The 21,274-nt window shown below is 33.5% G+C and overlaps 2 protein-coding genes and 1 long non-coding RNA gene across 5 annotated transcripts; 2 read left to right on the top strand and 1 right to left on the bottom strand.

Moving 5' to 3' along the window:
* Window positions 1-930: 930 nt before the first annotated feature.
* Window positions 931-9,120, top strand: LOC106670658. Its single transcript, XM_014401177.2, has 5 exons — window positions 931-1,150; window positions 5,863-6,087; window positions 6,161-6,372; window positions 6,458-6,710; window positions 6,774-9,120. The coding sequence occupies exons 2-5, from the start codon at window positions 5,871-5,873 to the stop codon at window positions 8,978-8,980; spliced, it is 2,889 nt and encodes a 962-aa protein (XP_014256663.1). The 5' UTR covers window positions 931-1,150; window positions 5,863-5,870; the 3' UTR covers window positions 8,981-9,120.
* Window positions 9,121-10,588: 1,468 nt separating this feature from the next.
* On the top strand, window positions 10,589-20,271 carry LOC106670637. Of its 3 annotated transcripts, none has more exons than XM_014401154.2 (4): window positions 10,589-10,863; window positions 16,748-16,934; window positions 16,978-17,251; window positions 17,325-20,271. In XM_014401154.2, exons 1-4 carry the CDS (start codon window positions 10,763-10,765, stop codon window positions 19,592-19,594), a joined length of 2,832 nt encoding a protein of 943 aa, XP_014256640.1. In that variant the 5' UTR covers window positions 10,589-10,762; the 3' UTR covers window positions 19,595-20,271. The 3 variants fall into 3 exon arrangements, with proteins under 3 accessions (XP_014256640.1, XP_014256641.1, XP_024081811.1); XM_014401155.2 differs by having other exon boundaries at window positions 10,590-10,863; window positions 16,993-17,251; XM_024226043.1 differs by lacking the exons at window positions 10,589-10,863; window positions 16,748-16,934 and having other exon boundaries at window positions 17,173-17,264.
* LOC106670638 lies at window positions 14,212-14,867 on the bottom strand. The gene is made up of 2 exons (XR_001341101.2): window positions 14,440-14,867; window positions 14,212-14,343 (listed from the first exon to the last, which is right to left on the bottom strand). It is a non-coding gene; the product is annotated as an uncharacterized LOC106670638 (long non-coding RNA).
* Window positions 20,272-21,274: the final 1,003 nt, after the last annotated feature.

Genomic DNA, 21,274 nt, shown 5'->3' with positions numbered 1-21,274 from the left:
TAATTTCTTTTTCTGTTTCTCCAGCTGAGTTTCCTTATTTTATGGAACAACCCTCTGACTTTCCTTTGTCCTATTGCTAACCTCTTTGTACCTCAGGACCTTGCCTGTGAATAACATAGGACAAATAACAAACACAAATACACAGAAACAAGCTAAAAACATGATAATCTGGTTAGCTATTTACTTTGGTGATTGATCAGCCTTCTCAGTTTAAACATTTCTCTTTTCATTAGTTAGATTGGGGATGAGTCCAGGAAGACACAAACAACATTTTCTTGTTGAGCTTTAGGCAGAATATATCGCCTTCATCAGGACTTTGAAAAAATTGTTTTACTTTATAAACATGGCACATGTGTGGAAAACGGAGAACCAGGAGAACCCGATTTTTTCAGAGTTCTGATGAAGGCGTGTATATTCTGCCAAAAGCTCGACAAGAAAATAAATGTTTTTTCTGTCTTCCTGTATTAATTTAAACATTAAACATTTTTTGTAAATGGGATTAATTTTGTAAAATACATTATTATTATAAATATGTACAAAATTCTCTTATTTTCACTTACTTAATCAACATCAACAGTGACAATTTAAAAATTTACAATAGCAATGATAAGAATGATGTTTTTTAGGTATATTTATATGAACAATTCTTTTAAACTATTTTCTTACTTTACATACTGTTTAATACTTAAGCAATTTTTTCCTTTGGTTTGCTTTTATATTGTTATATTATATATTTCAATAGTTAAACGTTTTTATAAATTGGATTAATTGCATAAAATATATTATGCTTAAAAAGTATAATGAATATTATTATTAAAAACTTTTGGGCCATTCCTTTTTCTTTCTTAATTTTGTCTACTTCTTATTAGAATTATTACTAAAAATTGGATAAATATGAATGTAATAGGTTTTTTCATCTGATGCTTCTAACATGAACTTTTGGATGTATTTATGGATGCGGAAACCATGGAAGTCAAGGTCGAAATTGGCGCGCAATGGTAAACGGCCTCCAAGCACTTGCCGTTTTCTCCGTCAGAGGTACTGTCTTCTTTTTCCTGCGGAGGTTCTGGCTAAAAAGCCGTTTCGAAATTGGTTAAATAACATTGTGCCCGAAATAATAAATGCCTCGGAACCCCTGCATGCCACCGCTGTAAGTAATTTTGTCAAACGTGCAATTATTTCCTCATTTTGGGCCGATTTCTTGTGACCTGTGGCCCGGCTGTCGTTTCTGAGACGATATTCTCTCCCTGGCTTTTGCCTTTGCGACGAGCATCGCTCGCCGTTTATTTACGTCATCGGTCCCGATTATAATTTTAACAAATAGCACAAAACCTCGCCGGTTTTTAATGCCGGCACGGCTGGTTTTTCGGCTCTTTACTGTCGAGTGTCAGTGCTTGGCAGAAAGGGCGAAATTCTGGGGCGGCAAAGGTTCGCGGCTAAACTTAGGTCAAACGACACAGACTTGACGTCCCTTCCTTATCACCGGGCTCCCTATTTACGTACTACATAAAATATCGACTAAAACTTAATAACAAAAGAAAAATGACAAGCTTGTTAATTATTTTATTAAAATTAAAACGAACTCGTTACCCTATAAAAAATGATCCTAGTGTCCACGATAGTAGTTTCACTATGGAAACCTTTTTTAAGATAAAGCACAAGTATTATCAGAAAATGTACTTTACAGCAAGTTTTGAAAATACCTATGTCTAAAGTACAAATTGATAAGTTTATTTTTGGTTTGTAACATAGAAACTTGTTTTTCTAATTAATTGTAAACTTTGTTACTCTTATATTATAAGTTATTATTAATTTTACATATAACTGAATATTAGTTAATTCTTGAAATCTAATATATGCAAGTTTGATGATTAGACATAGCCACTGGTTGGCATGATGGTAGATAAATAGACTGCAGTTTCACCTTCTATGACCATTCTGTTAAAACTGATTTTTTGTTTCTGGCAGACGTGCTTTGCCAACTCAACATTGTCATTTAGTCTAATTAATTATTCTTTTTATGTAAGGTTTTTGGTTGAGATGAAAAATTAGTGTCACGAGCGAGATTCGAACTCTCGACCTTTGGCTCAATGGCTCCACTGCTCTAACCACTTGAGATATCGTCAATGGTTAGAACAGCAGCACATTGAGCCGAAGATTATTTGGAGATCGTGATATGCGGTCTGGTGTGACATAGGTTTTAGAAAAACATTTTCTTTATTGTGCCAACGTTTCGAACTTTTTTGAGATCATCTTCAGGGTCTGGGATTTATAACCATTGTTTAAATTTTACAAATACATGTAGGATGTGAAAAATGAATTTATACAATGCTAGAAATTTTAGATTCAATCAAAGTATTTGTACTCACTTAAAGTGTTTTATTATGTGTGTCAGTTTTATAAATAGTTCCCTTTTATAAATTTTGTACGAAGTGTGTCAACAAATTTTTTTGTCATGTCAGTGAAACAGACCCACAAAATATTGAAAAAACCATTTTATCAGAAAATACAATTTTTGAAAATGCTTGAATGATGAAAGATTACTCATGAAGAAATGAACCTCAAATATGTACACGCATGAGTACGGGGTTGAACCTATCACTTCTCTCAGTCCACCAGGAATTCCAGCTTTCGTGTAATTTTCAATATCCTGCTTGAGAATCACCCGCCACGGATGTTGGCAGTCTGAGGTCAGATATCTGTCCAGCCACCTGAGTTACAGCTAGGTCATTTCAGCCTGTAACGCAATCAATCTCAATCCAAACTGATTCACTATTAAATATATTCTATCCCAGTGATTTCCAAACTGTGCGCTGCAGCTCCTTGGGCGCTGTGAAAATTTTCTGTAAAAAAAATTTTATTATTGTTTTCGTATTTATAAAAAAAACCCTAAAAACTAAGACCCTGGTGGCCATCCAGTTTCAATGTGAATGTTTACAAGAAAGCTGCAGTTGAGTATTTATATTATTGCCCAAAAAAAAGTACCCGCTTGTATATTTTAGCCATTAAGTGCGTTATTGCTTTTCAAAATGCAAGTTTTTAAATATCACAAGAAAGAGCAAGGTTTTTTATTGTTTAATAAATAATGTTGTAGACAAAATAAGAGGTTTAGATATATCAGTACTTTTCTGGATTAGAAATGAATTACTACTATTATCATAGTTCATGCTAGATAGACCCTTTTTTGACTTGGGGTGCTGCAGAAAAATTCTCATATATTAAGGGCACTGGCAAAGAAAAAGTGATGTAGTACTTAATATTTCTCCACATATATTATATAATTAATCTAATTGGGGGTCAAATGGTACTATAAAGAATTATGTACAGTAGAACAGCCACGTTTCTTTAAAAATCAAAACAAGGAACCCAGAAAGTTGTTGACGTGCTCTATCCCTCATATTGAGTGGCATTCCTACATGCTATCTATAAGGAATGACACCCTTCAATTAAGTGGGACACATTGAACCACCTTTCTCTTCATGTTGCACAGATTGTGGGCTTCGACTCAAAAGTGTCTGTCAACCTCATATGGCATATTCATAATCGGGTGAGATGACCCCTCATCTAGAATTCAGTTCCTGTGAGGGCCAGAGTCTTGAAACACGAGTGCTACTCTGCCTATCCGGCCCACTGATGTTGCCGATAATTAATTAATCATGTTTTTTAATGGATTTTTAGCATCAGAGAGCTGGATCATGGTGATCAGATCCAGAGGTTGGACCAAAGTGTGAATGACTTGGTTTGTTTCTAGTATTTAAAATAGAAAATTGTTTTCCTAATTAATTGTAAACTCAATATTCTTACAGTATTAGAATTTTGTACATAAATTACTTTTAATTAATTACTTAAAAGTTAATTGATGTTAGAGTACTAGACATGACCGTTAGTTACCTGTAATACTAAAAACAAAAAATTAACAATGGATGGTCAGATTTTGTGGGATGATCCCTAGCCATTTTCATCGTCTTCAATCAGTTTTGTTTTGGTTTTCTGTTAAACATATTTTGCCATCATCATTGATTGTTGTACTATTTTGTGAATCTTTTCTTTTAATAGTTTATAAATTTTGAATGGTGTGTGTTGACATTATTTTTGTTCTGGCACAAACCCACCAGTGAAGATAGTGAAATACCATTTTATCGGAAAATACAACCTTTATTTTATTTCTTTTAGTGTTTTGAGAATATTCAAGCACAAAGTGCATTTGCTTTTAGAAATTAAAATAATTTTCCTAAATAATTGTATTCACTGCACTAAAAAGTTATGCAGTTTGAGTTGCTAGATTAGCTGATAGGTATTGAGTATGTTGACAGCCATTATGTTTCTTGCATTGTGTTTAGACACCCAATCTAGTGTTATGCTTATTATTATGCTTTTCTGAAGTTGTTTGACATGATGATATTGTTTCTGTCACAGCTACAGAACTTGATATTATAAGTTCACATGGGCTTTGCACCGTTGGTGATAAATATTCAAGAACCTCTTCCTATTTTCTGGAACTTAAAGTAGTGTCCTTTCCTCTTTTGATAATACAAATGTATACAGAGGCCCCAATCGTTTCAGCCAAACTTCCAGATCTTATAGGAAATTGAACGCTGAGTAGAAAAGGTCCTATGAACCTGTGTCCGCAAACCCTTCAGTTCCAAGCTACAGGCAAAAAACCATGAAAAACTACGTTTTTTGACCTTATTCGTGAAATTGTTAGTAAACCGTTAGCCTGACTGTAAAACAGCAAGAAACAACATCTGTAGAGGATTAATTTCTGTGTCGAATGATATTAAAACCAGCCTGATGGCCGAAAATTTCATTTTTGATGATTTTTCGAAGTTAGGAGGTGAAGGGGTACACAAAATCCACCATTTCTGACATTTTTATCGAAAATTCACATCTTGAACACCCTATCAAAAAATTCCTGATATTCCTGATTGATAAAAATGAAATTTTCGGCCAATCAGGCTCGTTTTAATATCATTCGACACAGAAATTAATCCTCTACAGATGTTGTTTCTTGCTGTTTTATAGTCAGGCTAACGGTTTACTAACAATTTCACGAATAAGGTCAAAAAACGTGATTTTTCATGGTTTTTTGCCTGTAGCTCGGAACTGAAGGGTTTGCGGACACAGGTTCATAGGACCTTTTCTACTCAGCGTTCAATTTCCTATAAGATCTGGAAGTTTGGCTGAATCGATTGGGGCCACCCTGTATATAGGTACTTATGTAATATATTTAGATTTTTTTAATATGTAATTTTTTAAAAGTAAATTTTATTCTTTAATTTTTCGGTTTTTGCGTAAAAAAATTCCATGTGGTTTTTTTTAATAAAGTAAATTCATTACTTTTTTAAGCATTTATTTCGGGAATTTAATCCATCATCAGCATCTATATTTTTAAAGGACATAAGTTTAACAAAGGATTATTATTATTTTACATTTCATTATAAGGCTTACCTTTTTAGGGATGGTTAGGGTTAGTTATATTATATAATATAAATACATAATATACTTATGTAATATATATATTATATAAATATATATTATATATTTTTGTTATATATACTAAAGTATATAATAATAATATATTATGTGTTTATATAATAATATATAAGTATATTATATATAACATATTTATTACTTTTTGAATTTTTGTTATTAGGCAAAGTTAATTTGAATGTTTTTTTAACTTTATAAACGATATTTTTACTGTTTGCTTTCAATAAATATATCTCATTTATCTGTGTTATTGTATCTCTTTGACCAAATATACTGTAAAATATCAAATATTGAAACTTTTAATTGGCTTGTATAAACATTTCTGACAATATGTACTGTCAATAAATCTTTGTTTATTTCTATTGTCACAAGATAACAAGATGGTATTCTGCGCTGTTATTGGCTGTTCGAACAATTCGCAGAAAACTCGTGGCATTAGCTACTTTAGGTTTCCGTCATTGCGGAACCGTGGTACAAGCTACAACCATCCAAAATGCGCCAAGAGGCTTGCGATGTGGATAAAAGCGCTCAGGAGAGCTGATCTTACTATGAACAAGATTCAGCATGAACGGGTCTGTTCCAATCACTTTATTTCAGGTATTTATTTTTATTAAAAAAAAAAAAAAAATATATATTTTTGCATATGTTGTTTCAAGATTCTTTCTCTCAGGTGCTCCAGCTAGTTTCCATGATGAAAACAATCCAGATTGGGTCCCGACTCTAAACCTTGGCTACACCAAAGTCGACGGCAAATTTAAAAGGATCGTCCCAGAAAAAGAAGATGTTTATGAGTCCGAAGATGATGATGATGGAATAGAATATGATGATGAGGATGAAATGGAAGATGAAGAAAATGAAGATGAAGATTTTTCAAATGGACAGGTGAAACTTCAAAATTTTTCTTTTTAAACAAAAACTCTTCAACATAGAAGTTTTTTTAACTCTCATTTAAAAAATTTTATTTTAGAGCAAAGTTATGTTGGGAACAACATGTATAGTTGATAGTTGTAAAAATAATCTTTTGAAAACGCGGAAGAAAGGCCTCAACATTTCTTACTACAGATTTCCAGTAGAAGAAAAGCTATTATTGAAATGGAAAGACAGATGTAAACTCAACAGTAGCAATGTTTTAAAATCTGCAAGGATATGCTCAGAACATTTTAAAGATGATGATTTCCACTTGTCCTCTTTTCAAGGAAAGCGGCAATTAAAACCTGAAGGTATTTCGTTTAATTAAAAAGCAAATAACTATGTATATATGTATTACACGTCATGTTTTTCAGCTGTCCCCTCTTTGAATCTCGGTGGGAACAAATTATCTAAAACAAAGTTGAATAATAGTGTCAACAGAAAAAAAAGGATCAAAGGCAACTCTTCAAACAGTGAGGATGAAATTTCACAAGGTTCAGATTACGAAGAGGTGATTAAAGTTCGGATTGCTCCGATGGATGGCGAGTCGAGCTCAGATGAGAGCCAGCCGCGAAAAAGGTCAAGGAAGCGTAAAATCAGCTCAGCTTCTGATATCAAGGCGATTGATGTTTCCGATTCCAGCGGTGAGTTCTATTTGGGAGTTGATAACGATGGAAAGTGGATGCCATCAAGACCTTCGAAAATAAGTGCCAAAAAGGAAAAAATGAGTGAAATAGGTTCAGGTAGGAAACGAAAGGTGTATGATGATAGAGCTGAGGAAGATTTCGATCCGTTGGAATTGGAGGAATTGAATGAGAGAGTAGACGACACCCCGGCCATTGTCATGCCTCCTTCTTTGGGCTCAATGTTGAAAGAAGGAAAATTGGTCCCAGATGACAAAGAAGCTATTATCAAAATGCTCGAAGAAAGAATATTAGAGCATAGTAGGATTGTTGAAGATAAAAATGTAACACCATTTTCTTCCAAGTCAAAGAAAAAAGTTACCACACCTTTTAATAAAAGTGCTCTTTCAATTTCTACTGATAGTGGTTTTGAAAAGAACGACAAAGAAGAGGCTATAACATTCTCAATTCCCCTTTCTGCATTAGAAATAGAAGATAATTATAGTACAAAGGTTTCTCCAGAAAAATCTGTTGATAGTCTTAACAGGGACAACTTAAAATCTCCTAATGCTGATTTACTATTAGAGAATGGATCTAAACCTGACACCTTTGAAAGTTTAAAAAAGAAGTATGATATTCTTTTAACACAGAAAATTGAATTACAAAAAGAAAACAGTGAGTTGAAACAAAAGTTAAAAGCGTGTAATGAAGAGCTTAAAACAAAGTGTCAGGAACTTCAAGTCTCTACTGTGATGCATGACAACGTTGTGGCTAAACTGACAAAAATAGAAACGTGTTTGTCCAAAATGCTGACACCCAATCAGATAAAACTTTTGCTCAATGATGTTAAAAAGGTTTCTTGGACACCTCAAGAAATGCTGTCAGCTTTCACAATACGCTACCTGAGTAAACGCTGTTACTATTACCTGCGCCAGAAGCTCAATTATCCCTTACCAGGGATTTCATCAGTTCAGCGATGGGCTGCCGTTATGACAAAACAGCATGGTGGCAATCTCAAAGAAGTAGAGGAAGCTGTTTACATGATATCTGGTGATTGTGATGAAGAAGAGGAAGAAGTAATGTTTTTTCCAAATGCAACCGATGATGTGGTCATAGAAGGTTCTGATGAACCAAACCAAAATGATGGCCAGGAGTTGATCGAACACACTGAACTGTTAGAAGAAAAAGGCGACAATCAACAGGAAACTGAAAGCGGAAACATGGAAACTACAACTAATTTTACTGATGAACAAGAACAAATTGAACACGATGGAGAATTAAAGGAACATGTTATATACATTAAACGAGAAGAAAATTGGGAAGAAGCAAACCTAGTCAACGAAAATGTCATAGGCGAATATTCAGAAGATCCAGAATGTGTAACTTATCAAGAAGAAAGAACAGATGATGACAGAACTGATGGACCTTTGCTCAAAGCTCTTCTCATTGGAAAATTGGAGGATCAACAAGCAGGTGAGAGTGGGGAACAACAAGACCCATTATCAGCCATGCAAACAGTTGACACAAATGAAAATGCAGAAGAGTTCCCCCATAATGTCATTCTCGTGGAGGCCATAGATGGTGTAGATCCTGAAACCATCCAGTGGCAGGTTGAAAACGCAGAAGAAGGTGGTCACTATTACATAACAGACGAAAATGTATTAGCACGGTTTGAAGAAGGTGACAATATCCATGTTCTAACCGAAGAAGGTGTTATAGAAAATTGTAAGCAGGATGATCCGACAAATGCAGAAACTCCGACTTTCAGCATGACACCAGAAAACTTTGAACAAGGGGAAAACAACGATCGGATCCTCCACTACCTTTACAGAATAAACGAAGTCAGTCCTCTCACGACCAACAACTCAGCTGACCACAGTTATGCAATTGCAACAATCGACAAGTACATAAGGACTAAAGAAAGGCACAAAAACAGAAGACCTGCTAAAAGGCCATAAGCCTTCAGGTTGATAAGAAATGTGTAAATAGAAAATTTGAAACTGTATTATCGCAATTGTAAGATTTATATATGTAAATAGAATATTTTCAATAATTTTTGTATATATCAGTGTTTCATTTGTTTCATGTAAAATTTTAAATAAGAATCATAAATTATGTTTTGTACCCTTGTAAAATATGTTTTGAGTGTAATAAATTTATTTCATTTATTGTGGATTCAATCCATCGATTCCAAAAATAGTGTATGCAATTGATTTTAATTATTTGCAATAGGTGATGATGTTCAATGCTAAATTGTACATTAATAAAGTTAAACTATTAAAATAATTAATCTAGAACTTAAAACAGGTACAAAAAGTAAACAACTGTTTGTAAATAATGTTCAGACTTCAACAACTTATTCAGATATTAAAATATTATTAACAAATGACAAATAAAAACACTTTTACCAACAGAGCTCATTGCAATTAATAAAAGTCTAAATATTGTATACCCTATCATTATTTTAAAATAATATGCATGGATTCTTTGACTGTGTTGTTGGCTTTACTAACCAATTTACCAGTAATTCAATATTCATGTGGATATGTGTGGTTATTAGTGACCATTAATCGATATTTATTTAGAAATCGTGAGACGCGGTCTGGTGTGATGTAGGTTTCAGAAAAACATTTTCTTTATCGTGCCAACGTTTCAATCTTTACTGAGATCATCTTCAGGGCCTAGGATTTACAAACATTGTTTACATATAACAGTTACATTTTGGATGTGGAAAAGTGAATTTATACAATGCAAAATATATATATATATATATATTTTTTTTTCATTCATGTGGATACTGGGACATTTTGATCTTAGTTAATTAAAGAAACAACTGAATTAAAATTACAATTTAATAAGAAATAATTGGAAGTATGAATTATTAAATAAAACATCTGTAAATATAATGCAATTAACTTAAATGATACAATACAAAAGAAACAACTGAAAAATAATTATTAGTAATTAATTATTCTTTTTATATAATGTTTTGGTTGAAATGAAAAAGTTAGTGACACAAGCAGGATTCAAACCCATGACCTTCAACTGGGTTCGAATCTCGCTTGTGACACTAACTTTTTCATTTCAACCAAAACATTACATATAAAGAAGTAATTTGGTCAATTAGACCACTAAACATAATGGAATTATTAGTAAAGTCCAAGCTAACTAACCTAACATAGTAATATATAATTGTGAATATTAAACAGAGCGATGTGTTTAAAGAACGATAATGAGACATACATAAAATGAATATGAAAATAGTACATAAACTGATCAATATTCATATCTTGAGTGCAGAAATTAATTGATTTTTAAAAAGCTAATATTATCTTGGTATGAGTGGTGTGAATAAGAATTAGTTGTGTGCATTAACCTACTGATGGGGGTCTCTTTTATATAAATAGTCATATAGGAATATTTTATATTTCTGGGATGAGAGCTGGGGAACATTAAATTTTAATTTTGAAAGTAAATAAGGAGTTTGGATCTGATTTTGTCAAACGATGAATTAAGGAGACAGGAAGGGGCGTCCCATGTGCCGACTGGCGGGGAATTTCGTCGGCTGAAAACAAAAGACAACCCTGTCCGGCCTGCATTGGTTATGTCGGCTTTGCAGATCTTCAAAACACGACGTCCAGTTTGTTTTGCAGGAGACTCTCAGGTAAATTCGTTCCGACGAGCCGACAAAGCGGATAAGAGTTCGCCCGTGAGCGGAGCCCGAGGGGACCGCGGACGTTATGACCGTCAAGTGCTCCATCCCAAGTTGCCCGAATAAGCCTTATCTAAAGAGCGAAAGCCAGCTCGCACTCGAACAAACTACGAAAATCACATTTCACAGGTATTTCGTCTTATTTAAATGTTCGAATTCGTTTTGTTATGCTTTCGGGGTCAAGGTCGACCCGTTGAATTATGTTTTTGTTTAAAACCCAGTGGAAACGCTTCCCATGAAATGTCTTGCCGACTAGTCTAGGTTTTTCCTGTTTTGACAAAATTTTTTTGACGGATCAGAAAAGCCGACATGCTTTTTTTCCCCGAGGTCGTCTTTTGTCCACTGTCGGTTTCCCCAGCCGATTGTATAAACAATAAAAAAGTGATAAATTTTGATAGAGAATTCCCGCCTAAAAGAAGGACCCTTATCAAAATTATCATGTTACGCAATAACCTGCAAAATTGTGTCAATTCGCCGACAAAACAATTTCGCCGAACGATTCTCCCGACAAAACTGTTTTTTAATATTTCGTTTTTTCTTAAATGGTCTCGTACAAGCTGGACGTAATTAGTTTTCGTACGTTTTGATTCCCACTCGAAGGGTCTCAAGGTCCCAGAGCGTGTGCAATCGCCCTCATTGATTTGACTTGTTTTCTTTTTAATTTACGGCCAATTCATGTGCCCCTTCCTATTTGACGCGATTATTATTCAATTATACCAGTTGCAGACAATAAAAAAAAAACTTAAAAATTATACAATACGTCAGCCAAACTTGTTTTATTAAAATGTGGAAGATGACAGAAAAATGTCTTCCAGGAAATCCTGTCATTGAGTTTATAAACCTATTCTGGTCTGTTTTTGGACTGTACCAAAAAAAAAATTAAAAAAAAAAAAGTGGAAAAACAACATAGCCAACGTAGGCATAATGAATTTATGTGACCCGCGAACGATTTTTCAATATTAGCATTTTAACTTCTAGTAATTAATCGAATGAATTCTCGATACTTCTATATTTATTTTTTTTTAATATTGCGTTATAAAGAATTCTTGTATCAATTGTTTCTATGAAAGGCAGAACAAAGGGAGATCTTTTCCAAGAGATTGAAGTGTTTTTTTGTTTTTTTTAAGTACAATGTTGACTGGAAAAAAAATTGGTGAATGTTGCAACAGTGGATCATCAAACGCACTGAAAATAAAGTTTTCTAAATTGATCCAAATCATAAATTTATACCCATACAATTATTCATCAACAAGCACTGTGCAAGAGTATTTTAAAAATCGATCATGTTACAAATGTAGTTGTGAGATTAGTGAATTTCCTATGATCAAAAGGATTAAATGACATTGCAGTTATTGATATTTGTGAAGAACTAAATAGCAGTATTTTAGATAATAAAAAAACCAATAAAATTCTTTGGTTAAGTTTGGGGAAACGTTTTAAGACGTGTGTGGTACTTTAAAAAGAAAATAAAAATAGTTTTAATGTTAATCCATTTCTTTTTAGTGATCTAATTGACCATATTAATTATTCTTTTTATGTAAGGATGTGCGGTATTCGAACCTACGACCTTCGGCTCAATACCATCAGCTATTTCATTCATTAATGGATTAATATAATAAGTAAAGAAGTAATCACATCACTAACAGCTCGCCGTGGCCATTTTCATAAGTCGCTGTGAATTGAATCCGGATTACATGACATTTGAAAAATGGCATAAAGTGTTAAAATACGACAGGTTGTAGGTTGAGCTGGGGAGTTGGTGTCCGAGTAGGTCGAAGTCATAGCTCAAGTGGTTAGAGCAGCGGCGTATTGAGCCGAAGGTCGTGGGTTCGAAATCCGCTCGAGACCTAACTTTTTCATCTCAGCCAACATCTTACATAAAAATAATAATTAATATTTGTAATGCTTAAAGAAATTGAGGATCTTCCTGAATTATTAGATCCAAATTTGATTTGTGATTTAGCTTTTTCTTTAGATATTCTCACTCATTTGAATGAATTTAAAACATGTTTACAAGGGAAAAATTGATTTACTGATGATTTCAAACAGAAATTAAGAGCTTGTAAAATTAAGCTTAGCCTTTTTTCTATAAATCTGGCTGAATGCAAATTTTATCATTTTCCAGCATTACAGACCCTGCATCTTTTTGTATTTTAAAAGAAAAGATTCAAACATTTAATAAAAATATCCTTGCACTAATGACAGATTTCAAGCAGATTTCATTTATTCAAAAAAATTGTAAAATTTTATCTATTATCCGGAATCCACTTGCTGTACAAGTTGATGACGTTCCTGTTTATATATAATTATAAATAATTAATGTACATTATTACATGCATACATTGGTGAATTATTACATGAGAAATATCAAGAAGAGCAAGAAAATTTGTGTGCAATTTTTATAAGCAATTGAATAATGAAAAATATGGAAATTTAAAAAAATCTTGCCAAGACATATAGTAATCTTTAGCTCAGCTTATATTTGTGAACAAACCTTTTCTTTAATGAATTTAAATAAAAGTATAACAAAATCAAGATTGAATGATTTACATTTGGAGGCTGCGTTAAGAATAGCCTACTACAAGTATAGAACCAGATATTTAAAAAAATAATAAGCGATGCAAACCACCTCAACACATCTCATTAGTTATTACATTAATTTATTATATTGATTTACTTACAATTATTCATAAACAAATTCTATACTAAAATTTTGTTTCCTTAAAGAAATAAGTGTTTCGCTTAACATTTTTCAATTTTCATTGTCAAAACTTTTATTGTTTCGAAGCATCCCTTCACCCAGATCATGCCTCAGAAGCTTTTTTGCTCTACAGAGAACCAGTCAGAATTTTTGATACACAACAGAAGGTTGGTGATCAGCAAGGAAACTATTTGTTAGAGGATTAACCTATTAGCTTATAGACCAGGATAATCCTCGACATTAATATTTCGTCCAGCCCGTGATTTTTTTTTTCCTCAATCCAGCCCGGGGGCAAATACAGTTGGCCATGACTGCCCTAGCCAATATCTTAAAAATCGTTTAAGTCAGCTAAGATGACTGCTCTTTCCCACTCTCTCGTACACCGAGAGGCAAAAAAAGTGTCCGCCCTTAATATTTTTAATTATCTCTTAGACAATCCTCTATTGAATACATTATAAAAATATTTGGCCCGTTTTAAAGGATTAGTGGGAAATGAAACAGATAAAATCTCCCACTTGTGTTTACAATTGAATTTGGTATGTTGTAAGTTCTTTAGTGACACCGGCCCAGAATGTTTTTGTCCCTCGTGCTATGGTTTGGCTTGTAGGCAAAAGCTAGTAGTTCATAAATACCTTGGACACTAAAAAAAAAATAATAATAATAAAATATTATACCTTTCTACAAATTAACATAGGGCATAGTAAATTTCCTTGGTTCTTCTTTATGGAAAAACCATTGAAATAATTGCCTTAAATTATTGTACAAATTCATCACAATTAAAATCCAAATACTGTATTTTTGTCATTTCTGATCATGTCAGTTCCATTATTTCCATGATTCCAAATTTTCACCATCTTCAGTCTGTAATTTCTTTTATAAGTTAAAGCATTATGATTGATGCACTTAAACTGTAAATTAGTTTTTATTAGATTATTCCTTTCAACTTATGTTATCCTTTGTACACCAATTTTGACATTTAACACCAATCCCCTTAGTACACTCACACTTGCATAGACTGGATGAATTAACATCCTGCCTAGGTTAATGTCTGAACGTATAACAATCAAGGATGACCAAATTTCTAAATTTAATTTTAATTTTTATTGATGATGAAAAACTTCCATTTTCAAATTGTAAGTTCAGTGATTCAAAAAAGAAATTTTAGAAACACAAATATTTCTGATTTTTATGTACTGTACAACACATGTATAGTTACAAGTTGTAATTAAGTAGTTAGCTGTTACATTAAAAGGTCATTAAGGTGTGATAAAAATAATAAATTAGACAGATATTCAATTATAATTTAACAAAATTTTAATTTGTTGTTACTAATACACTCCCCATCAAAAGTATCGCAATACTTTGAAATATTTGAATTTTATGAAAACATCTGTTTTTCATAATAAAAAAAGGTTCTGAGTTTATAATAAACATTTTTAAACTTAACATAAACAAGTTTTATTAAAATAAATTACGATATTTCTACCAATAAACAAAAAAGTTAGAAAACTTACTGTTTAAAATTTTCTTTGTTTTTACAATTTTAACTTTTAAATTACAATTTAAATTTTTAATTTACGTTTAATAAGACGTATTGCCCCCTCTGGCTTAAATGACTGCTTCCACTTGTCTTGGCATACTTGTAAAAAGGTTTCGAAGAAAATCTTGAGGTATATTGTCCCACTCCTCCAATACAGCTGCCTTTAGCATTTCAAGGGTAGTAGGAGGTGGATCTCATGACCGAACCTTTCTTTTGAGATAATCCCCAACTTGCCCGATTGAGTAAGGTCAGGACTTCTTGCCGGCCAATCAATGGTTTGGATATCTGTTGTGTTCAGGTACTCAGAAACACATCTTGCCTTGTGAGGACAGGCATTATCATGCGTGAGCAACGATTCAGAGCCTATGAATGGCATAAAAGGTCCTTGAAACGGAATAATAATGAATCCCAAGGCGATGTAACGCAATGATTTGCCTTCTTCAGAGAGAGCGATGATTCTGATCGCTCGTGACTTAAACGATTCATTGTAAATAAAATTACTTATTGTAACTAGTCTGAGAGAAAAGACTTGAGGCAAACAACAAGGCAATGTGTGTATGCGTGCGTGTGTGGGTGTGCGTGCTTGCGATTGGATAGAATTTCTGATTGGAAATAATTTAGAACATAATCTTGAACATGATCTTGAAGAATCATTTCTACATACCTTAAAGCATTCAAGGCCCCTCCTTGGATTGACACTAACTCGGTATGTGCCTCCCAAGATATACCGCCCAGAACATGATAGAACCCCCTCCAAATGGCTGTTTCTAACATGCAGCAGAGACTATACCGTTCTCCAGGCCTTCTCCAAACTCTTTCACGGCTATCTGGACTGTACAGGGCCCCTCTCATCTCATCAGTGAATAAAACTTTTTTCCATTCCTCCACAATCCAAGATCGGTGTTCCCTTGCAAATCTCAATCTCTTCATGCGGTGTTCTGTGTGAGAAGGGGCCTTTCACTGGCCTTCTTGAGCTGAGGTTTGACTCTCTCAGTCTTCTAATAACCGTTGACTCCGAGATTGATATCCCTCGAACACCAGCGATTGAGTTTTTAATGGAAGAAGCTGTAGAATTATGCTTCCGAAGTTCTTGCATTTTAACGAAGCAGTCATCTATGGGATTAATAATTCTGGGACGCCCTGACGTTGGTCGCCTCGAATGACTCCCAGTCTCCCTGTACCTTTATATGGTCCTTGAAACAGAATAATAATGAATCCCAAGGCGATTAGCAATATAACGCAATGATTTGCCTTCTTCAGAGAGAGCGATGATTCTGACTGAATCATCGTGACTTAAATGATTCATTGTGAATAAAATTACTTGTTGTAACTAGTCTGAGAGAAAAGACTTGAGGCAAACAACAAGGCAATGTGTGTATGCGCGCGTGTGTGGGTGTGCGCGCGTGCGATTGGATGGAATTTCTGATTGGAAATAATTTAGAACGTCATCTTGAAAATTTAATTACACGCAAGTTTACTCAAAATACCAAGGTCAAATGATAACAGTACAAGTGAAGATAGACTATAAGTTTATTATTTATAATAATTCAATTGGCGGGAAAAGGTATTTCTCAAAGATTTGGTGATTGATCAATTTCTCAAGTAAAAGGTCACCTCCACTTAATATCACACCTATCATAAAGAAAATGATAACACATAACAGATTAAAGCAGTGAGGATAGGCAGACCAATGATGATCATAAACGACCAAAAAGTAGGTTCATCACTTCTCTCAACAATAAATCACATAATTTTTCCTCCTTTAAAAACAGATTTCCAAAGGATCCAGAAAGACACCAAGCGTGGGTGGATGTGATTGGAAACGACCAGGAAATCAACTCCAGAAGTGTCGTATGTTCTCTTCATTTTCAGGAGAACGAAATTGACAGGACATCAAGCTGGTGCACCAAATTGAAAGAGGGTGCAGTTCCTTGTCTTTTCATCAATGAATCATACATTGTGAGTTTATTGTTAAGAGTTTGTAGATTTTTTATGTGGATAGATTGGTCTGTTTCAGGTTGAAAGGGCAAAAATGAAGCAACCGAGACAGTGCGTTATCAAAAACTGTCCCAATTCAAAAGCAAATAAAGCTGCATTGGCAAAAATCAAATTTTACCGGTTTCCGACAGATGGGAAGCTCATGAAGAAGTGGAAAGAACGGAGTGGGCTGAAAGACAACCAATTGGTCAAATCGGCTAGAATATGTTCTAATCATTTTAAGGAAAAAGATTTTGACAGGATCATAATACCAGGAAAGAAGATATTGAAGGAAAATGGTAGTTATTATTTGTATGTATATAATATTTTTGTATATTTAAAGGAAATTTTAATACGGCACTCTAATTTCAGCCATTCCTTCAATTAATCTAAATATCCAGCCTTCATCTCCAACCAGAAAAGTTAAAAAGGCGAATTGGAAATCTGAAAATGGCAACACATCTCAAGGTGAAATCAGTTCTGATCAACTTAAAGATGACACAGACACTTATTCAGATGATGAAGGAAAAAACGGTATCGCTCCTTTGGATATATTTTCTGATGATCAAAGTGAAGATGTCAAACCAGAAGTGAATGACATCGACTTGACCAAAGAAGTCGAAACAGTGAAGTCAGAACCTTTGGAAAGACATTCCATAGCCGACAGCATATATGAAAAACTCATGCGCTGTGAAAACAAGGAGGTGATGACAAAAAAGAAAATAGAAGAAATTGTGGATTTTCTATTCCAGAAATATTGTGATAGATTAAAAATAACAGATTTGAATGATATTAGGCTTAAGATTGAGGAAGATTTAAAAATTATAACTACAAACAATGGCATCCACATTGAACTGCAAGAGATTTCAAATGAGAGTAAAGAAATCTCTGATGATCTCACAAAAGAAGACAAAAATGTTAAAGAAGTAAATGGAAATGAAATTAATGATGAAACATTGTCTCAAGAAGAAAATAAAGCAATAAAACAAGTGGCAGAGATCAAGCAAGAGTGGAACGCTGAAAAACAAGAATCAAATAATGAAGAATTAAAAATCAAAACTGGCAATGATCATACAACAATGATTTCAATGAACTTAGAAAACAAAGGAGAAAATGTCCATTCACCAGGAACAGTACAAATAAAGCCACAAGGAAAAGTAAACGTTGTCTCTCTTAGGGTTGTTAGAAAAAATGATGAATCCATTATACCAATAAAAAGGAGTCTTTCCCTTGATGAGCCATTAATAAAAAAGCAGAGGCTCACCGATACCATTAAACCTGTAATAAAATCGCCTGCAACTCGAGATCCATTCGAGAGAAAGAAAGTGTGTAATGGGACTAAAATGAACCCTGAAAACAACATTCTTGCAAAAGCAATGAGAGAAGACAACAGTTTGAAATCAAATGGGCTAGTCAAATCTACACCAAAACCTGCTACTCAGTCTCAGCAACAGCCTAATGTGGCACAACAGTCGTCAGGACAATCTGTGTCTCACTCTGACAAACCTCAAATATCTTCTGAACCAATTATATCTCTTTCAACCCAACTTCAACCTCAAAAACAATCATGTCACTCGCAAACTGTCACGCTTCACTCTACACCTCAGCCTAACGATTTATTTGTTCCAAAAGAAAAATATGATGCTCTTTTGAAGAAACATGAAAAACTCATGATTGAAAAGCGCAACTCAGAGATGTTCAATTCACAAATAATTGAGTCGATGAAGAGGACTATGGAGAAGAAAGAAAAAGAATACGAGTATATTCGAGCTTCTAGGGACGATCTGGAGATTGAATTAAGACGTGTTGAAGCAGGATTGCAAAAAATGCTAACACCGAACCAGATAAAGCTTCTCTTCGGTGATGAACATGTTTCTTGGACTACCAAGGAGTTGCTAATGGCGTTTGCAATAAGGTTTCAGAGTAGGAAATGTTATCACTTCTTACGTCACAAATTGAACTATCCTCTTCCAGGGATTTCGACCGTGCAAAACTGGGTCAGTTCTATTTCAAAAGACCAGTGTAGGCGATTGATAAACACTGTGGAAAATTCTGTACAAAGCAATGAGGACGCCGTCGAAGAAGCGAACTTTGATATCACCGTCAAGGAAGCCACAGATGAAACTCCAGAGGTTCCAAGGACGGAAAGTATCCTGTACCAACAACACAAACAAAAAGACCCTGACATAATTGTTTTAAATTCGATGCAGAATTACAGTACAGACAGGTTCACCAATATACTAGAAGGAGTTCAAGAGAGAAAGGAAAATAAAGAATACATGAGAATAGTACAAGAGGTGATAGGAGACGAACCCCAGGAGGTCAACTATACTTCAAACGTAGTGTTAGTTGATGAAGGACAAGCCAGCAACGTTTATAACGAGAATAAAAGTGGCCATTATTACATCACGCTCCCTGACCAGTCAAAAACCTACAACTGTGTCGAACAAGGAGAGTATCAACAATCTGACAATTTTATTAAAGGTATAATCGGACAGCCGTTCGATGGGAAAAATGCCATCGCTGTACCTAATTATACCATCAATGAAACTTATTCCTCTGATCAAACGGAAATGGATTATCAGATCGATGCCAAGCCGCCAATTTTTACAGGAAATAATGACGAACAACCACATTGCTAATGTGAAATTTATTGTTTTGACTTTACTGTTTGTTTTTTCTCTCATTTTATTTGATCAGTGATATAATTTAAACATTTGGAAGTTCTTAAAATAAGTTCTTTTCATAAATTGTAATTAAATTGGTTACATTTAAGTCTCTTAAAATATTAATTATTTTGTTTAATTCGCAATGTTAAGGTATAGTTTGTTAAGTTCTTTTTGTATACTTTTGCAAGTTTTGAAGATAATTATTCGTGAAATAGATGTATATAATGTACAATTTTTGTAATTAAGGAACTTCTCTTTTTTTAAAAGCTATGTAAATAATAACGTATAAATTGAAAAAGCCATTTGTTTGCATACTGTGCATGTTTTTCATGCAGGCAAAAATTTATGAAAGTTACCACCGTTTATTTCAAAGCAATCAGTACATGATGAGAAGGATGGATGTAAAGAAATAATTGTAAGTTTACTTTTAGCATTGTTTCACTTCTACTTTAGTCGATTGTTACACTGACATGAATGCATTGTTAGTGTAAGTCGTATATATATTTTTATTTTATTTTTTTATAGATAGATTCCTTAAAATGAGATTGTTGATGTGAAATCCCAGTTACATCATTTACAAATTGTGACTCGGTGTCTGGGGATTGTACATTTAAACCCTTATTTTAATTAAAAATGTATTTTTGTAGTAATTATTGTGGTATAATTTTAGTTATCCCCCTTTTCACCAATTTTATAATGAAAAAGAAATTATATACCACAGCTGTTGAAACTCAATCTGAGTTTTCTTTTCCAAGTTCAGTGGACTTATGTTAAATTTACTTGATTGAAAAACCTTTTTACAAGTTTACTGTAAAAGTGAGATTTTTGCTGATTCATTTATTATTTTAAATACAATTATTGTAATTTTTTTAACAACTTCAGCCATTTAAATACTTATATAAAAAACAAGCACAGGTCTAGTTTAAACTGTAAAAGGTTTATTTTTTGTTCATGTTTTATTACTTTTTGTTCCAACTTATTTTTTTCCATTGTTTGACAACTTGACCTTTCTAAATAAAAAAAAGTCTAGATTAGAAAATTTGTATTGGTTTTTCTGTTGCCAAAGCCTACGGCCACTTCTTTTACATTTATTATCCGTACATTGTGATATTTCTTGTTGGTGTCTGTTGGGGTGATAAAGCATTATTTTCACACTCATCGTCAGTGGGCTGTAAAAGGAGTCTACTGACACCATTTTTGTTCTGTCAGTATAAACTGATGACTAAACATGGTGAAATGCTGAAATGCAACTGAGAAACCAAACCGGTAAGTATATTGAGGAAATGATCAGAAATGACCAATCAGTATAAAAAAGCACACATGTGAATGGTACGTTTATTTGTGGATTTTAATTGTTTTGAATTATATTTTAAAAATGTTTTTCAAATTTGGACTTTCTAGTGGACCACAGTGGCCATGTGGTTAAAGAATTTTGTCTTGCTAGTAGTTCAGCCACTTTTTTTTCCAAATATTTTTATGATGTGCAACATTCTGTGTACTGCCTTATTGGAAAGCCATAGAAAAAGTTTATTTTTTCGGTGTTATGAAAAATAAAATTTTGTGTGTAGGGTTTAACAAAAACAACTGGCTTATTTATTCAATTTAATGCATTTTAAAAACTTTACAAGCCTTTTTTCAGAAATGTTATGGATC

Source organism: Cimex lectularius, unplaced genomic scaffold (genome assembly GCF_000648675.2).
Source record: "Cimex lectularius strain Harlan isolate CLEC.00 unplaced genomic scaffold, Clec_2.1 scaffold58, whole genome shotgun sequence".
Classification (NCBI taxonomy): domain Eukaryota; kingdom Metazoa; phylum Arthropoda; class Insecta; order Hemiptera; family Cimicidae; genus Cimex; species Cimex lectularius.
Note: the sequence above shows the minus strand (reverse complement) of the source record. Positions and strands in the feature narration are given on the sequence as shown.